This window comes from Cebidichthys violaceus, unplaced genomic scaffold (assembly GCF_023349555.1).
Source record: "Cebidichthys violaceus isolate CVI_PGR_0920_01 unplaced genomic scaffold, fCebVio1.0.p SCAF_24, whole genome shotgun sequence".
NCBI lineage: Eukaryota > Metazoa > Chordata > Actinopteri > Perciformes > Stichaeidae > Cebidichthys > Cebidichthys violaceus.
In genome coordinates this window covers 6217512-6235203 of record NW_027176417.1, presented here as the reverse complement: position 1 = coordinate 6235203, position 17692 = coordinate 6217512, and the positions used below count along the sequence as shown (strand labels likewise).

At 47.6% G+C, this 17692-nt stretch overlaps 1 protein-coding gene across 1 annotated transcript; it reads left to right on the top strand.

The window, feature by feature from the left end:
- The first annotated feature begins 1371 nt into the window (after positions 1 to 1371).
- Positions 1372 to 12583, top strand: irs2a (insulin receptor substrate 2a). The gene is made up of 3 exons (XM_068719253.1): positions 1372 to 4231; positions 4392 to 4891; positions 9599 to 12583. Exons 1-3 carry the CDS (start codon positions 1563 to 1565, stop codon positions 9601 to 9603), a joined length of 3174 nt encoding a protein of 1057 aa, XP_068575354.1. The 5' UTR covers positions 1372 to 1562; the 3' UTR covers positions 9604 to 12583.
- Positions 12584 to 17692: the final 5109 nt, after the last annotated feature.

Below are 17692 nucleotides of genomic sequence, written 5' to 3'. Positions count from 1 at the left end.
ACTAATGCTGAAAACACATGTCACGGCTCAGTTGATCCCCCCGACAAATGAACACTGGTGCGAAAACAGAAAAATAGGCAAAGGCCAAATGTCACCGGGATCACACACACACACACACACACACACACACACACACACACACACACACACATAGGCATCAACAATATCAATATGGAGTACAATGGTGATTAGAGGAGGCGGGGATTACCCTTAATCTGGAGTATCTATGTGTTTGTTCAAAGGGGCAGACACCCACCCCATCATCCATAGCATCTAATTCACACTGACACCTCATTGGGTGTAATCTGCTTGTTTGGGAGATTATAAAAGTGTGTGTTTGGGTTGGTGGGGGGTGGACATGACCAATGATCCCGAAGATCACAGGGAGAATTACTGGCAGAATTGCCTTGATGATCTGATGAACAGATGTCTGCGAGGCCCTTCCCCGCCCCCCCCCCCCCCGGAGCGCTCCTTTATTCGGCACAACCTTTTGGTGCCCTTCTGTTTTGTGTCTTGATTGGGATCCACGGCGAGGAGGGAAAAGTTGTTTTTTTCGTCATTGTTGGAATCATGCGTGGGGGGAAGACTTGCGTGCAGCAGGGACGAAAAGCCAGATGATGGCAGCATTGCTGCAGCTTGTTATGACACAGCTGGCCTCTGACGCATTATCTTTAGTCATTCCTCCTCTGTGAGATGTCTGTCATTCAACAAGAAAACATTTGAAAGAAATGTGCAGCAAAGTGCAGCACGAGCACGACGGAATATCAAAAACCGGAGAAAAAAAACAAGCAATTTCTTCTTTTTTACATGGCAAAATCTACATATTGTAACATTTAATGTCCATAATTATTACCAAATGTGGACACTGCTGTCGTGTTGGACGGGAGAATAGATGGTGTTGAAATAGGACCCATTGAGTTCCAGCTGGAGAGGAATACCCACAGGTTTAAATATAAACCACAACGCTCCTTACATAACAAGTGGGACACCAGGGTTGTTTACTTACTGCCTCAGCATTACGTTACACATTTCTAATCCTCATTAATCATTGGCTTGTCAATCGCACTGTAACATAATAATAGGGAGGTTTCACTCTGCTGCAGTACATGAGATCCATAAAAGGAGTGTTGGGTGTGTGTTTTGCCTTTTACTGTTATTCAACGGACTTGTGATTTATGTTTCTACACGACAGGGCTGTTTGGAAAAGCAAAAAGGGGGCGGAGGCTTCGCTCGCCTTTGAATTATTCAAGCGGCCAATGGGGAGCGTCGGAGCCGAGTGATGGACAGGCACGGCCCCTGCAGCACGCGCCGCCCCCCTATGACTCTGTGTTTTATTCTGTTTTTAGAGCAGTAGCGTCACATGTTGTTTTTCTCCAGGATCAGATCAGTCCCCCGGTCTGGTTCCGGCTGCACTGTTGCTTCTACCGTGGCGGACAGAGGACGCAGCTTTCGGTGTCTGTGATGGATTAGAGTTTTTTTTTTGTTTTTTTTTAAACGGGCATCTCTTTGAAGTATTTATTTGCTGCAAGTAAAACAAAAATAGAAAGAGACGTGGAGAAGAAATGGCAAGTCCTCCGGCGACAGGAGCGCACCTGTTACTTAATGGGACGGACGGCGTGAAGAAGTGCGGATACCTGAGGAAGCAGAAACACGGACACCGGCGCTTCTTCGTGCTGCGCGAGCCGACCGAGCGCTGCCCCGCGCGCCTGGAGTACTACGAGAGCGAGAAGAAATGGAGGAACAAGTCCGCCGCGAAACGGCTCATAACTTTGGACTCGTGCCTGTGCGTAAACAAGCGAGCCGACGCCAAGCACAAGCACCTCATCGCCCTCTACACCAAGGACGAGTACTTCGCCGTGGCTGCGGACAGCGAGCAGGAGCAGGAGAGCTGGTACACGGTTCTGACCGATCTAATAGCCGAGGGGAAAGTGTACGACAGCCCCGCTTCCACCTCCTCTTTAGTGGGCTTTGAGGAAGCCAGCTACGGACTCATTGCCCCTGCAACAGCTGTGTATAAGGAGGTGTGGCAGGTCAACTTGAAATCCAAAGGTCTGGGTCAGATCAAGAACCTCACTGGAGTGTACCGGCTGTGTTTGTCCAGCAGGACCATCAGCTTCGTCAAGCTGAACTCTGAAACAGCCGCCGTCAGTTTACAGCTCATGAACATCAGGCGATGCGGCCACTCGGACAGCTTCTTCTTCATAGAGGTGGGTCGCTCGGCGGTCACCGGGCCCGGGGAGTTCTGGATGCAGGCGGAGGACTTGGTAGTAGCGCAGAACATCCACGAGACCATCCTCGAGGCCATGAAGGCCATGAAGGAGCTGTCTGAGTTCAGGCCGCGGAGCAAGAGCCAGTCTTCCAGCACCAACCCCATTTCCGTGCCCACGCGGCGCAACCTCAACAACCTGCCCCCCAGCCAGACGGGCCTGGTGAGGAGATCCAGAACAGATAGCATGGCAGCGACTTCCCCAGGGAGGAAGTTCACCTCCTGTCGGATTAGAACGGCAAGCGAGGGGGACGGAAGCGTGACCCGGCCCGTGTCCATGTCCATATCTGTGAACGGGAGTCCCACCAGCCCAAACTCTGGGAACCACCTCATCAGGTCCCACACCCTCAGCAGCGGGCGCACCTGCAGAATGCTAGATTCCTCCTCCAACCTGCACCATAGCCGGTCCATGCCGGTGTCCAACTCCCTGCCGGGCACCTCCAGTCCCATCAGCATGTCTCCCAGAGGGGGGGCCAGCATCTCCACTCCTGACAAAGCCAGGCGGCCTTTCAGCTGCAGCGCTTCAATCTCCGGCTCCCTCAGTGACACTGGCTTCATGCTGTGTGACGACTACAGCTCCAGCCCGGGTGAACTCCGATTCATCCCCCTGACCCGCAGCGACACCCCCGACTCTCTGTCCAGCACGCCCCCATCCCGCGACATCAGCGACCCTTGTGGTTACATGATGATGGAGGGGGCGAACGGGGCAGGCGGCGACAGTCTGGCACATGACGTGGCTTACAGGAAGCGGACGCACTCCCTCACCACGCCGCGTCAACAGAGGGTGGTGGCGCCGCTGTCGTCGGCCTCCCTGGATGACTACTCGCTCATGAGGATGGCCCACGGACTGAACTCTCACTCCGCCTCGCCCAAAGTGTGTTACCCCGAGGATTACGGAGACATTGAAATCGGTTCGTCCAGGAGCTCCAGTAGTAACCTCGCCGATGATGGTTACATGCCAATGACGCCAGGCGTGGCAGCCCAGTCGGGCAAAGTGGACAACTACATGCCCATGAGCCCCATGTGTGTCTCAGCACCGAAGCAGATTGTGAACCCGAGGGTGCATCCTCAGGCGGCTGCCGGCGTCGGCTGCAAGACCAACTCCCCCTGCAGCAGCTCTCTGGAGGATAACGGCTACATGAGAATGTGGTGCGGCTCCAAGTCCTCCATGGATAGCCCGGACAGGCACGCTGAATACATGAACATGTCACCTGGAAACCCACCTCCACTCCAGACGCCCCCTGACTACTACTTGGGCCTGCTCGCGGGGGAACCAGCATTCGTGAGGTCAGCGTACCAGGCCGGCTCGCTCACGCTCCCTGCTAAACTTCAGGCCTCCAAAAATGAGGAAAGCAGCCAGTACGTGTTGATGAGCGCTCAGAGTTTGAGGCAGAGGGCGGGGGAGTCAGACTACTATTCAGTGATGCAGCCCAGTGCAGCACAGACCTCACCGCTGAGCCCCTCGGTACCCTCCCCTGTCAGACACAGTCGGGCGGAGAACCTGGCCTACAGGGGGCGGCTCGGCCGGCCTAACCGGCTATACCTGGACACCCTGAGGACCCTGCCCAGCATGAACGAGCACCCTCTGCCCGGAGAACCCCGGAGCCCCGGAGAATACATTAACATTGACTTCAGTGGCGCCGGATTCTCCCTGCCCTCCGTCGTCTCCACAGAGAGCCAGTCTTCATCGGCGGCCTCCAGCGGCGGGGGCCCGGGGAGGTCCTCTCTGACAGACTACATGAACCTGGAGCTGGGCTCACACTCACCCAAGGAGACTGACACTCCCGCTGAACGCTTGGACACACTCCCAGAGTTATCCGTGTGCTCAGAGGAGGATGGAGCGTACCATCTGGACAGTGAGAAAGGGTCTCAGGGCCTCTGTGATGAGGTGAAAAATGACTACACTGAGATGACATTTGGGATGACCAGCTCCCCTCCTCAGCTTGTTCCTCAGAACACAGCAAGGTATGTCTAACTGAATATCAACACTGAGACACAATCAAGCATTATCTTCCTTTGATTTCCTCTTAATACATGTATACTGGTGATAGCATTATATTTGCTAGCATGAAAGTGAAATGTATTTGCTGACTAACCATTTCATATTTTTAACTTTCTTCCTCAGCTGCCAGAGCAGCAGGGAGAGCAGGCTCTCTCTGGAAGACCAGGGAGTCCCAGAAGGCATCGGGGCCTTCCTGCTCGGGGCCACCTCTTCCTCCACAGTGGACCCCGACGGATCCGCCAAGGTGATCCGGGCCAACCCGCAGGGGCGCCGGCGCCACAGCTCCGAGACCTTCTCCTCTACCGCCACTGTGACACCGGTCTTCCCCTCGTTCGCCCGTGGCGACGCGATGAAGAGGCACAGCTCGGTGGAGAACATCTCGTCCCGGAGCAGCGAGGGCTCCGACGAGGAGTACGGCAGCCCCATGAACCGGCAGAACTCGGCCGCCTACCCGAACGGGCTGAACTACATTGCCTTGAACCTGCTGGACAACAGGGACGTGGAGAAATGCGAGGACCTGGTCGGCTTCAAACCCACCAGCAGCTGCAAAGGGGGTATCAATGGATTACACAGCTCACCATATGTCTGTTTGGGATTCAAGGAGGGCGCAACCACTGCCAAAGGTGAGTGAGGCCCCTGTCGGATGTGTGCAAAATAATGTATCTGAACTTTCAGCTTAAAGTCCGGCAGCTGTTTTTGTTTTGAAGGAGGGAAGACAGAGTTTTGCTCTCTTTTTTTTTTTTTTTTAGTTTGGTTTTACTGTGGAAAAAAAGAGAGAGCTGCAGCTGGCAGTCAAATGGAAGAGAAGATAAACAAAGATGAAGGCAAGCTTGTATTTCCTCCAGAAATTCAAACTGGCTCTGTGGATCTCAAAGTGCGTTATGTAGGTGGTGCTGATGCAGCCTTCAGGTGCTGCCCTTAAGCTCCGACTTCTGAGTACTTTCATATCAACATTTGCAATTAAACGACAGAGTGCCATGGGGTGTCGGGGTCAAACATTAAGAGGCGTGGCTTCGTTGCAATAAGATGGGGTTTTTTGTACTGTTTTTTTTTTTTTTTTTTTTGGCTCATACGTAGTTGGTCCTCCCGATATTTCCCCATAACCCGTGAACGCAGCACAAACGTGACCAAGCTGAGAGCTCTGAAGTAAACAAGCACCACGACGGAGCAGGATGCCTCGCTGCAGCTGCTAAAAAAAAAAAAAGGAGTAGATATTGACATTCCACCGACGCTTATTATGAATGAAAGTTGTTTGTGCAAAAAACCCAAAGAGACACTAGAGATTTATATATATATATATATATATAAAAAAAAACAACAACACATTAGATCACAAGTATTGGTAAGGCTTACTGAGCCTCGGGCACTTCCGGCTGTTTTTTTTCAGTCGGGTGGGCTTTAGGATGTACAGACCTCTTATTGCATAATCAATAGCCGCGTCACACAATGTTCCAGTGATCCAAATAGCACACGGTGTAAACAAGGAGGAACAGCAGAATGTTGACGTTAAAGTCACGTTTGGACTTCGACCCCCCCCCTCCCCCCCCTCGTTGGACATCGTGAGCTCACGTGTGTTCGCGAGCACATAGAAGCGGCTGTGCGTGTACGAACTTGTAGGCGGGGTGAGAGAAAAACAACCATGTGGGCGACTTGCTGTGCGGCCATCAGGTAACTGGATGTCACAGCCCACATTCCTGGCCGAACGAGGAAAATCAATGTTTCATTCATGCACGCTTTAAATTTGTTCCTCAGCTAAAATGAGTTCATTTGCAGCAAAACGGCTTTTTGTTTCGCTTTTTTTTGTTGTTGATCTGAGCTGCGTTGGTTCGCACGTGCTCATGTTTTGATGGAATACAAATATTTATTTTTTGAATGGCGCTGATAATGCGTGAATGTAATTTAGTAGGGAGAGGGAGGGAGAAAACAGTCGAGCACATACATGTGGACTGTAGCACGTACGCATGCAGTCAGGGCTGTGTTTTTCTCCAGGACCCTTTTTTTTTTTTTTTTTTTTTTTTTTCTCCAGTGGCATAGTGTGCACCCGTGGAAAAAACACACGAGAGAGAGAGAGAGAGAGAGAGAGAGAGAGAGAGAGAGAGAGAGAGGTTTTGTTTTCCAGCGCCTGACCGTTAGTGGGGGAGCGAATGAATGCGTGCATAGTGGGGGGCGGGATGGCACGTGCACTCCACTTCTGCCTCATTAGGCTGTTCACTTAGCAGAAGTAAGACAAGGAGAGAGAGAGAGAGGGGGGGGGCACAGCCGTGTGTGCTCAGTAGAATGAGAGGTGTGTGTTTGTTTTTTTTAAAGCGACAAACACGCCCAGTGAGGCCCCCTTTCGACCGAGGTGCATTCTGGGAGCGTTTGCACCGGCGGGCCCGATGACTTGTTTACTGAACGCTCAGGCCCACTGCTCTGTGGGGCGAAGCGGGGTGAGGGAGGTCATAGTGCGCCGGGGGCCCCGCTGGCGGAGGGCTTTGGTTTTCGAGTTTATCAGGACGATAAACGCACTCCTTCCTCATCAACGAAACCCTGAGGTCAGAAGCTCTTGACAGCTGGATACGTCCGTTCGGTGCTCCACCTAGAGTCGGCTTAGATGCTCTTAACGCCAGGCACACGGGTCAAAGTGTTTATTTACCTCTGCTCTCCGTCTCCTCTCGACAGCTCAGCCAGGTGGATGTTCTGTACCAGACCCAGATTAGTCAAGTCAGCCGTCTCTGTTTCTGCCTTCCTTGTCTGACTAATACCTTTATATGGCGCGGACGACGGCCGGCCGCTGCTCCCTCTGGCTTGCTGATTTCATTGCCTTTTTTACTAGCAGTGTTCACAGTCATCATCAGGCATCATACTCGGTAGAAGGTTGGGGGGGGGGGGGGGGGTGATTAGGGGGCTCCAGGTCCGAAGGAGCCCTGCTGTGACCCTCCGAGTCCCTCCTGAGTGCTAGTGGCAGATGTGTGCAGTGGGGGGGGTTAAACACCTGCCACTTTGCCCCATCTTCACACGCATGCAAACACTTTCATTACCCTTCCCTTGACCACCCTAGCACGTAAAAGCATCCATACCATGTTTCTTTCTCACACACACACACTACCTACTCACTAATGACGGCCTGCCATCTGCCCCCCCCCCCCCAGGATGCAGAGAGCTCGACCGTCATTATCGTGTGTTTGTGTGTTTAATTCTTCGGCCAGATTAGAGGCATTCGTGTGTCCATCGGCTCAGCTCCCCGCTTCCACTCGTCACCATTCACCCTGTAGTAGCGCGAGTGATGTCATCGGGGGGGGGGGGGGGGGGGATTTGCGTGCACCCAGAGCGCGTTACGTGCATACCAATGTTACTTTCACTTCCTGTGTTATGTGTTTTGAGTTGCGATGTGAACGGGAGCGAAAGGGGTCCAGCCTGCACAGCCATGCATCCCTAACTCGCTCTGAGCATGCTCAGTAGATGCGGCTGTCACAGCAAGGTGATTTGGATGACATAATCTTGGGCTTTTTTTTTGGAGGGGGGGGATTTTTTTATAGACAAAATCTGCTGCTCAAACACACTTGATATTGAAACATTTTGCATAAAGGCTGCATTGATACCACATTTTCCACTGCTGGAATTTTGGCCAACTTTGTGATTTTGGGGGGCCCTTGTGGCTCGTTTTGATTTTCCACACGTCACACAAGCTGCTGAATAGTTTTATTTACGCCGGCATCAGAACGGCGTTGATGTGGAGATCCTGCAAACATATCAAAGCGGTGCGAAGAGCCAAGCCAGGAAATCCAGAAATGCCAAGTTACTTGATATATGGAGAACAAACATGCACCGCAGGCTCTTGTGTCAGAGTTTCCAGGCTGTGTGTGTGTGTGTGTGTGTGTGTGTGTGTGTGTGTGTGTGTGTGTGTGTGTGTGTGTGTGTGTGTGTGTGTGTGTGTGTGTGTGTGTGTGTGTGTGATTGCATGGGGTGGGGGGGGGGCTAAAGTAGGCCGGGATGTTCCAGACAGAAGCGCTAGCTGCTAGATAACTGCGTGGCCAGCGTTCCCCACATTTAGCCAACCACGGCTCCAGATGAGATTACAGCCTCTGCGGGCGAGATTAGACGGCCAGTGGGTAGATCAGTGAGGGCCGGCGGCTACTCCACAGACAGCAGCTGGCCACTACGCGACACGAAGTGTGGGCATTTTGTGTCACTTTAGCCCCCGTCCACGTCCCAGCTCACGGTAATTGAGCATCGAACCAAAAGAAATCTGTCTGAATTGGCTATAAAAAGATAAAAGCATCAGCCAAACGGGGATATCTTCTCTGTCTAAGTAGGTGAACTCTGGTTGTCTTAAAGGGACAGTTCACCTTCACCACAAAAGCAGAATGCCATAGAGTCCCATTCTATTTAAGAGACTTCTCTATGGCCAATATCTCCCTTTTGAACTGTCCCTTTTTTAATAGTAAATGATGTAAGATGCAGGGGACTTATCTCTGGATTTAGTGACTTAACATCCAGTGTCCTCAACTGCCCTCCGGCCTTCTCTGTTTATCATTTCACCGTTTAAAAATAGAATAGTGATGGGGCTTTTGCAAAAATGCTCCAAACATGGCAACTTTTCAGGACCGAAGAGGAAAAAAAAGACAGCCTGGGTCTCAGGCTTCCAGTTGACCCAGTGTCCCTCCCTCCCCCTGACTTCCAAGTAAATCCTTCCACTCTGCTTGCGATGCCCCCGACCCCTCCTCCACACACATGCACACAGACTGTCAACAGTGGCCACACAATCAATCATATCAGTGCAAAACAAATGCATCGTTAGTTCTCTCTGTGCATAATATCAGAGATGCGTCAGCTGCTGTACTGGTAGCTGGATCTCCTCCGCTCAGCCTGTGTCCATAGCAACACGGCAGCGCGACAGGAGACCCCCCCCCCCCCCCCCCCATCACTCTATCCCGGATTATGTAATAACGCTCGCTGCTCCGCCGTCCTTCAAGCAGCTTCCCCTGGCAAAACAGCTGGTGCGTGAAGAAACGAACACACACGCGCCATCTAACCACAGGATTGGCTGACGTTGGTTAAATATCGTCATTACACACGAGGAACGCACATGAAACATTCAAACGCAATGGACACCTTTTGCCTGAGCTCAAAAGATTCACACAATTAGTTCTGGTGAGAAACACTGAATTTAAATATGACTTTTGTTTGTTTATAAAAAATTGTTTCCCAGTGCAGCTCTTCATGTAGAGTTCATCACTAGTGGCCTTTAGTTGGTCCACATGTATTTATACACAAATGCTCATCCTATAGTTAAAGCCAAAAGAGTGTTGAAATGACATTTCCACTAACTCCCTCTTTTTCTCTTTCAGACTGAAGGACTCCTCTATCCTTTTGAATTGGCGTCTTCACCGACCTGCTGCTCAGAGAAAGAAAAAGAGTCCACTCTGCTCTTCTACTGGGCTCTGTGGCCCTAAAAGACTGTCTGGACCCTCAGCAACAAACACACACACACACACACACTTAGGAAACAAGCAGGTCACTGTCTATGCATGTCATGAATTTTGCTGAAGGCAAGTGTGTTTGTGTATACGTGTACGTGTGCGAGTGGATGTTTGTGTCGTGTGTCGGTGCGTCTCATGTTCCCTGCGCTTTCAGAGGCCATCTCACCTGTGACCTACATTTTGGCGCAAGCACAGAAGCAAAGATAGTCAGATCGTAACAAAACTCTAATGGTACCCAGATTCTATTTATTTACCTGAGGGCAGTTTTATGACTGCCTTGTGTGAGTGCGAGTGTGTTTCTGAGACAAAGTACAACTAACCGGTACGACAGTGAACAAAGAAACTTACTATACAAATGGCCCAGGGAGCGAGGATACCAAGGTACACGGAGTATATAACTATATTTAGATTAACATATTATTTATTTTTGGAAGATGAATGTCTGATAAGACCTACCCAATGCCTTAATGTCTATACTGTCTTTATGTTTTCTATGAAATAAGAGATAAATATTCTATTACGGTAGGTTTGGACCTACATCTCTATATTGTTATTGTTGTGGAACTTAAAAAGTTTACCAGTAAAGATATTATTTCAGAAATATACAGTACAGTGGGGCTGCTTGAGATCTGATTTACCGTATTGATATTAAAGTATTTTCTTAATTACTAATTTCTTATTTATTCTATCTTAGTTTATTTTTGTCCAATCAAAGCACTGGACTTAAAGAGTTATATTTCTAAATGTCGTTAAGAGTTATGCATGTCTTTATAACTCAGCTCAGACCCCACAGCACCAGGCATCTGAATGCACTGTACCTCCAACAGTTCCTCAGTCACTTGAGCCCCTAAGACCTCACACACTCCTACCTTCATACCTATACGGCCTGCCGTGGAGCTCGATGCAGGCCGCTCTGCTGTTATATCATTGGACGGTACAACTGTATAGTTGAGGTGACGATGGAGGGGGTGGAGCCTGTGAAAAATGACAGGGTTGGGGCACAGTGGAGATGTTTTTCTGGTCAACCAGTGTCTGCAGTGCTGGACAATCGCTGAAAAAGTACAAGTAGACAGGCCATCCGCAACACATCTGGCACCATCATGGAGGGTCACTGGAAAACCAGCTGAAAATATAGCTTTATTGCAGACAGCATAAAAAGTTTGATTTGGCAGAAGACAATTACGTAATGTTACAAGTTAGAGCAAAATTATGTAACTAGCCTATATCGCTGACACCTATGTAATTACAATTACAGGATAATGCTAAAACAAATTATAATATTAGCGAACATAGAAAAAAGGCATCAAATCAGTGTATCTAATGTTTGCTGACATTACTCAATATCTGGTGCTGTCTGACATTAGCGAACAGTAGCTACTGGCTTACTTTAGCAAATATTAGCTTCCTACTGGCTGACATTAGCTAACATTAGCTTCCTCCTGGCTGACATTAGCTAACATTAGCGTCCTACTGGCTGACATTAGCTAACATTAGCTAACATTTACCACTAGCTATTATTAGCGAAATACTGACTGACATTAGCCAAGTAGGGTAGCAGCAAATCTCTTGAGTGTAATGAATTGAACAACAATGTTGTATTGCTTATTAAGTTGGAAAGTTTTTTTATTTATTCTTTTAGAAAATACATAGCCTCTCTTCAAAGTGAGCCGTTATAACTATTGCTGAACAGCAGCCACTGCGGCCACAAGTGGCAAGCTATTTCAGGATAACGATAAAAGCTAACGGATTGCTACCATTAGCTGACATGAGCTAGGCTACCGTAAGCTGGGGTGTTTCATTGCTCATAAATTCAACTTTTGAATAGTTAGAAGAAGATTGTCTTGTATCCTTCAGAAGTTACAAAGTCTCGGAAACTGAAACTGAAGCTGTGACCCTCGGAAATGGCCGCCAGATGTTTAGTTAACATCATCTGAAAGCCCTCTGTAATGTCCTGACTGTTTGGTCCTCGAGTCGTCCACTGTGCCAACTCCAACAGGCTCACAACCCCCTTTATTGTACAGTAGATTGTAAAACTTTTAACCATGTCTGAATGTATCGCTGAGCTGGTAGGAACACCACACAAACATATCGTGGGGTAACGGTTTTGACAGAGTTGAATTATATTGGAGCTGTACCACGCTAAGTTGCGGCTTCTATTTATCTACAGAGTCTTGAATGTGTATATTGTGTACATACAAATAGTTTAACTAAAAACAATCTATTGAAAATACATAGTTCTTAGATTTTACCCATGTTGCAATGATATTCCTGTGTAAAGACTTTGGCTACCGATTTTTAAAAAGGGGGTGGGGGTTTTTGCTTTTGGGGTTGTACAGTGTATTGTATACTTTTCTCCCTCACAGTCTGTGACTAAATGAAAAAAATACTCTGTCTATTTTGTTATAGAGATCTCTTTGCCTTGTTGACTCACTTTACCTAATGGCATATGCAATAGTGACATGAATACAATCTAGTTTACAACTGTGGAACCAAATGTAACTTTGCATTGATGATTTATTTTCTTCTTGTGGCGAGCAGAAGCTGTTTTGCTCCTTGTACATTTCTCTTTCTGCCAAGTGTTTTGTTTTTTGTCGCTGGGAACATTGTTCTTGACGTGTCTCAAAGCGCTTTACCCATTTCTGTGTCCATGGACAGACGGATTGATCTTGGATTGACTCAGTCTGAATGCGTCGTTGTCTTCCATTGTACATAATTCAATATACTGTTTATTGTGATGCTCACAAGAGATGATTATAATGATTTATAAATTCTGGTAGTCGAGTATTGCTTTTGTCTGTATCGATTATGGATAGCAACCTACAGAAATAAATTAATTTATTTAAAGTGGTACAACTTTGTCTTTGTTTTTTATTTCCGCAAATAACATATCATGCAGCCTAAATGACAAATAGTATGGCTGTGGTGTAATGTTAAGGCCTTCTAAATACACTGATGTGAAATTACACATATATTTTTATATGAAATACCCATTTTTAGCACTACAGTAAAGATGCATGTTGGAAAATAAAAATGATAAAATTATTTATACTTAAAAAATGTTTTAAAGCAAGACTTTTTTGCTTCTCACTTTTGCTCAGTGGAGGTCCTCTAGGTAGACCTTGCAGATTAAAGTATATGGGGATAATATTGTTGATTGTCATCGTCTTCTTTCGATCTTTAGTTTGACATGTTGGGCGTATTCTTTGACGTTCCAGCGGTACCGAGGTACGTCAGCATTAAGGTGCGCCGTGATTGGTCAGTGGGCCAGCGTGACTTTTGTCAAACAGAAAACTAGCTAGCAGATCTTAGTGTTTAGGAAGAGTCCAAGTTGAAAGATATGTAAGAAGTTCTGACATTGACATGACATTTTTAGCATTTTTAAACGGATTTCTGGAGAAGGACATTTCCAGAAAAGGTGGACATTGTATCAAAGGGTCGGTCAAGCCCACAGCTAGCAGCCCTGACCCAGCATGGAGAAGGATTTGTACGAACGGTATTTCTGGCTGACAGCGGAGGGGAAGCGTTGCACATTTTATGGCTAAGAATGCGTTTCATTTGCAACTGACCTCTTGGTGTTTGGAGCTGTTTGGAGCTACGCTACGCTAACCAAGGCAGCTACACCACAGGACACGCACAAGCTTGCTTTTGAAAACTTTTGGAGAGACCTGAGTGGACTTTTTAAGTGAAGAGCAGCTGTGGTAAGTTAACTGTTTTTTGTGGTCTAGCGCCGCAGTGTTGCTGCATTGATTTGTTCCTTTGTTGTCATATAAATATATGTGACTGGTTCTTGAGAGTTTTTCTTGTCATTGTGTTAATTACATTGATTTGGACTATATGTATTGTCCGTTAATTGCGAAGCATCCCGTCATGCGCCGGGTTATTGTCCGGACAATTGAATCCTTCGAGCTGTTGTTTCCCCGCTAAGCTAGTTAGCTTAGCCCCCCTGAAGACACGTGCGGTGCCGCAGCCTCAGCTGTTTTTTTTTTATTGTTCCGGGTTCAGAGATCACGAAGCCTGTTGTCTGTTACATGAGCGCAGTCCCCTGAAAACATTATATTTCCCACAATTTAAGCTTCAACAAACAACTTTGTCAGCGTAAAAGTTTGGGAAAAGTGATTTTTAATTATATAATCTTCCCCTATACCACTAGTTATGAACCTCACAAGACTCCAAATCCCATCCTGCCTTTCTTCTTCTCCCTCCCTCACTGGAATGTCATGCATTTGGCACAAAGTCTAATAGCTTCCTGACTGTTTGTCAAGAGAGGCGGATATCCTACTGTGCCGCCGATCTGCGGAAGAATGAGGAGCTGAACTCTCCGGACAACACTTTCCCTCTCCGCAAGTGTTTTTATTTCAGACGGAGGCCGAGGCGGGAAGCTCATACTGAGCCAATGACTTCCTGTCAAGCCACGCGTCTCCAGAAAGGCCTACGTAGTCAGAGCCTGGAGGTCAGCAGGTTCGAAGCATGAAGTGAAGCAACATATTTCACCTGCTTCTAACTCCCACACACTCACATGCAGCTGTTGCACAGGGACCTTGTGTTTCTTTGCCATGCAGTTATCTTTTTCCACGTGTTCATTGTAAAATATGATATGATAGGAATATTTTCCATCGACAAGGTTGACTTAAAGGTTCAATTCACACATTTTTTCCAAGTTTTTGAGACTTTTCCTCTCTATTACAAATGGAATTGTGGTATTTAAAAGAATAGTTTGTGTTGCGGAGAGTTAGATAAGCCTGACACCACGACAATGTCTTTGCGTTACGTACAGAGCTGAAGCTAGAGGGGGATTAGCCTAGCTTAAAGTAGCTGGAACAAAGGGGAATACACCTAGCTGCACAAAAACAGAAAAAAAACAGTTTTGTTGTGTATCAAGAATTAGTACAGCATGTTTCCACCTGAAACCACAAACATGCTGGTAGGGAGACATTTGGTCTGGACATAGCCGAGCTAGCTGTTTACCCCCCGATTCCAGTCTTTACTAAGCTAGGCTAACTGCTAATGCGCAGCCTCACCGAGCTGCTAGCGCGCCTTTAGACTGTAGGTCTTTGTGAAGGCTCAGTTGAAACAGGGTTGAAACCCAAAAGCGTGGTGAGTTAGTACACGGGCAGGGGAAATGTGAGAATATAACCGGCTAACATTGTGACATGTGTGTTTTATCAGCCAGTTTGTCCCCTTAAACACAGAACCCTCTAAATTATGAAACATATCCAACACTCGCAATCATGCAGTTGCTTTAATATTCTCTCTGGGCATCAAGCATCTCCAGTACAGACACAAAATGAACACACACACACACACACACACACACACACACACACACACACAGAGAGAGTTACTGAGGGCACACCTCTGGCTGGTGTGTGTTAATTAGCAGTATGACACAGTGTCAGTGGGGCTCTTCTCTGCTGCCAGGCAGAAACCAGCCTTACATAACCCCACCACCACCAAGCCACCAGGAGGAACACAGTGTTCCTCACCCTTCTCGGAACTGACTGTTCGTCTGAACAAAAAACAAAAAAAAAACCTTTTTTGTTTCCCCTTCCCTTTTCGTTTTTTTAACAAAATCTGTACGGGCAAACCGCAGGAGAAGGACACGAAACCAGAAGTCTTTGTTGCATGATGCTTTTGTTGTCGCTGGTTGTTGCTTCTTTGACATAAAGGACAGCTTGCTAAATAAAAAGGTCAGGGAAGTGAATTTCTCAAGCCTGCGCAACAACGGTTTAAAGGTTCCCAAAACACAGTTTACAGGATGCTGCTTTGAAGTAAATGTGTGTGTGTGTGTGTGTGTGTGTGTGTGTGTCTATCTGATCTATTCCTGGATGCCCTCAATTATTCCCAAATTTAGACTAAATTGTTTTCTTCTTCTTATAGCAACAACATATATCAACTTTCAAATCTGTCATTGATAAACAGGTCATCTGCAATCCTGAAACAGGAAGAGTGGCCGCACCGAGAATCAAACCCCCGTACCCCCTCCCTGACATGTTCGCGCCTTGTTCTTCAGAGAGAGTCTGAACTGGAAACAATCTTGTGAAACTGAACTTTAAACAGCATGTACCCTGTGGACTCGATGCACCCGCCGTACATTGGAGCAGCATGTGTGGTATGCGCTGTAGATTAGGGTCTTATAGCTGCTCCTTTGGCAACCCTGAGCTCCATTGGCCTCCCTCCCTGCCAGCTTGCCGCCGTGCGGTGCTGTGGCTCTTGAGGGGATTGAGAGTCGCTGGCCCCATTATTTCTCCCTGAATCAGCCTAAGGAGGGTTTTTCAGCCGGGGCTCACTGAACTTCACCGCACAGCAGCAGCAGCAGCAGTAGCAGCAGGGCGGAGCTGTGACCCACTTACAGTAGCTGACTCTCCACAGAAAAGAGAGGACAGAGGCACACAGCGCTGGTGAGCCCACATGAAAACATAACATACTGACATATATATATATTTTTTTAAATGCCGCACTAAATCAAAATACTCACGAGAATATATTTGCTTTTGTCACGCAAACGAAGACGTTTGTATACATCAAGGGATCACATGGCCTTCCACTGGTTGATAAAATGCTGCCGTTCTGGCGTCTTCAAGCATGAAATACGCCATAAGCAACGTTTGTCATTTAAGGGGCTCGTAGTAGTTCACCAAGCACCATGATGTCCACGTCCTCTCGTCCCACCGGAGTCCCGCTCTCTGTCCTGCGGTCCACTCGTCAAGTGCAGCTTGATCCGGCATGAACAATGGAGCACGGCCTTCGTTAAGATGTGGGGTCAATAATCACAGTGGTAAACACAAAAAAACTAAAAAAGACAAAAATGTAGCGAGATTCCATTGCCATGGCAAATCTTGATCGGTTACCAGGCTGCACTCTCTTTAACCTCCTTCTCCTGGAGCAACAACGGCACTCTAAGTTACATGGAGGTCAACAGGTCAATCGGCCCTCATGCATTCTCTCTGAACCTTTTTGGCTTTTATCAGCCATCACTTCTGCATGCTTGCCGAGACCAGAAAGCTGCCTCAAGGCAAACAATCTGGACGCTTGGCTTCGTATCTGAAGACTGGGGCGTTTTTTATTTTGATCTGCCCTTTTTGGATTCTCGCTGCAATACTGAGCTTGTCTCTGCTCACTTTGCCAAGGTGGTTTAAATTGGTATGATGACCAATGAGACTTGAGTGGCATTATCTACCAATTTTTCAACTTAGAATACTCAAAATATTTGTCATTGTCTCTTAGTAAAGAAGTGAAAAGGTTTCAATGAAGAGGTTTGACGGATACATTTTTTGCCTGTGAGGGAGCCCGTACATGCATGTGTGTGTGTGTGTGTGTGTGTGTGTCAATGGAAAGTCTTGGCAGCTCTGAATCTCTTGGTCCGTGGCATTCAGATTCCACGTATTTGGACAGCATGGGAGCCCATGTCCTGCCCACTGCTCACCAACACTCCTGCTGCTGTTTACCACGCCGGCAGTGGAGTGGAAGACTCCAGCCTGCCCGGTCCGCATGCCGCCTTATCAGCCGACGCTCTCTCGCGGCTCGTCAACATGTTTTGCGAAGGAAACACTCTGAGGAGAACGCTGTCTTAAAAAAAGCCGATGAGTCGACTCATATTTATTCCCCGGTGAGCTGGTAGGATAGCTAGTTGGCTGAGAGCAGGCGGTATTATATGTCAGTTTACTAATTCTGGAGTCAGCTTAAACAGATCACCGTCTGCAGGATGAGTTTTTTTCCCATGCTCCCATGCTTCCGTTTATAGCAAAACATGACCCGTACCCGATCACATCATACTGGAAACCCTTTTCACTCTTGAATTTTAGTTTCTCGTCTCATTAGTTGACTTAAACCTCCGAGCAGAGCCAAAAAGAGGGAAGTTAGCATCAAAGCAAGAGATAAAATAGGTCTAGGAGGCGAAAAGCTAGCACGGTTAAGCTAGGCTAACATGCTAACTCGTATTTTTTTGATCAAGAAACCAGTGGT

Coding starts and splice junctions, on each gene's coding strand:
- irs2a (XM_068719253.1), top strand. CDS start 1,563: ATGGCAAGTCCTCCGGCGACAGGAGCGCACCTGTTACTTAATGGGACG. Junction 4,232..4,391: donor GTTCCTCAGAACACAGCAAG/GTATGTCTAACT, acceptor TTTCTTCCTCAG/CTGCCAGAGCAGCAGGGAGA.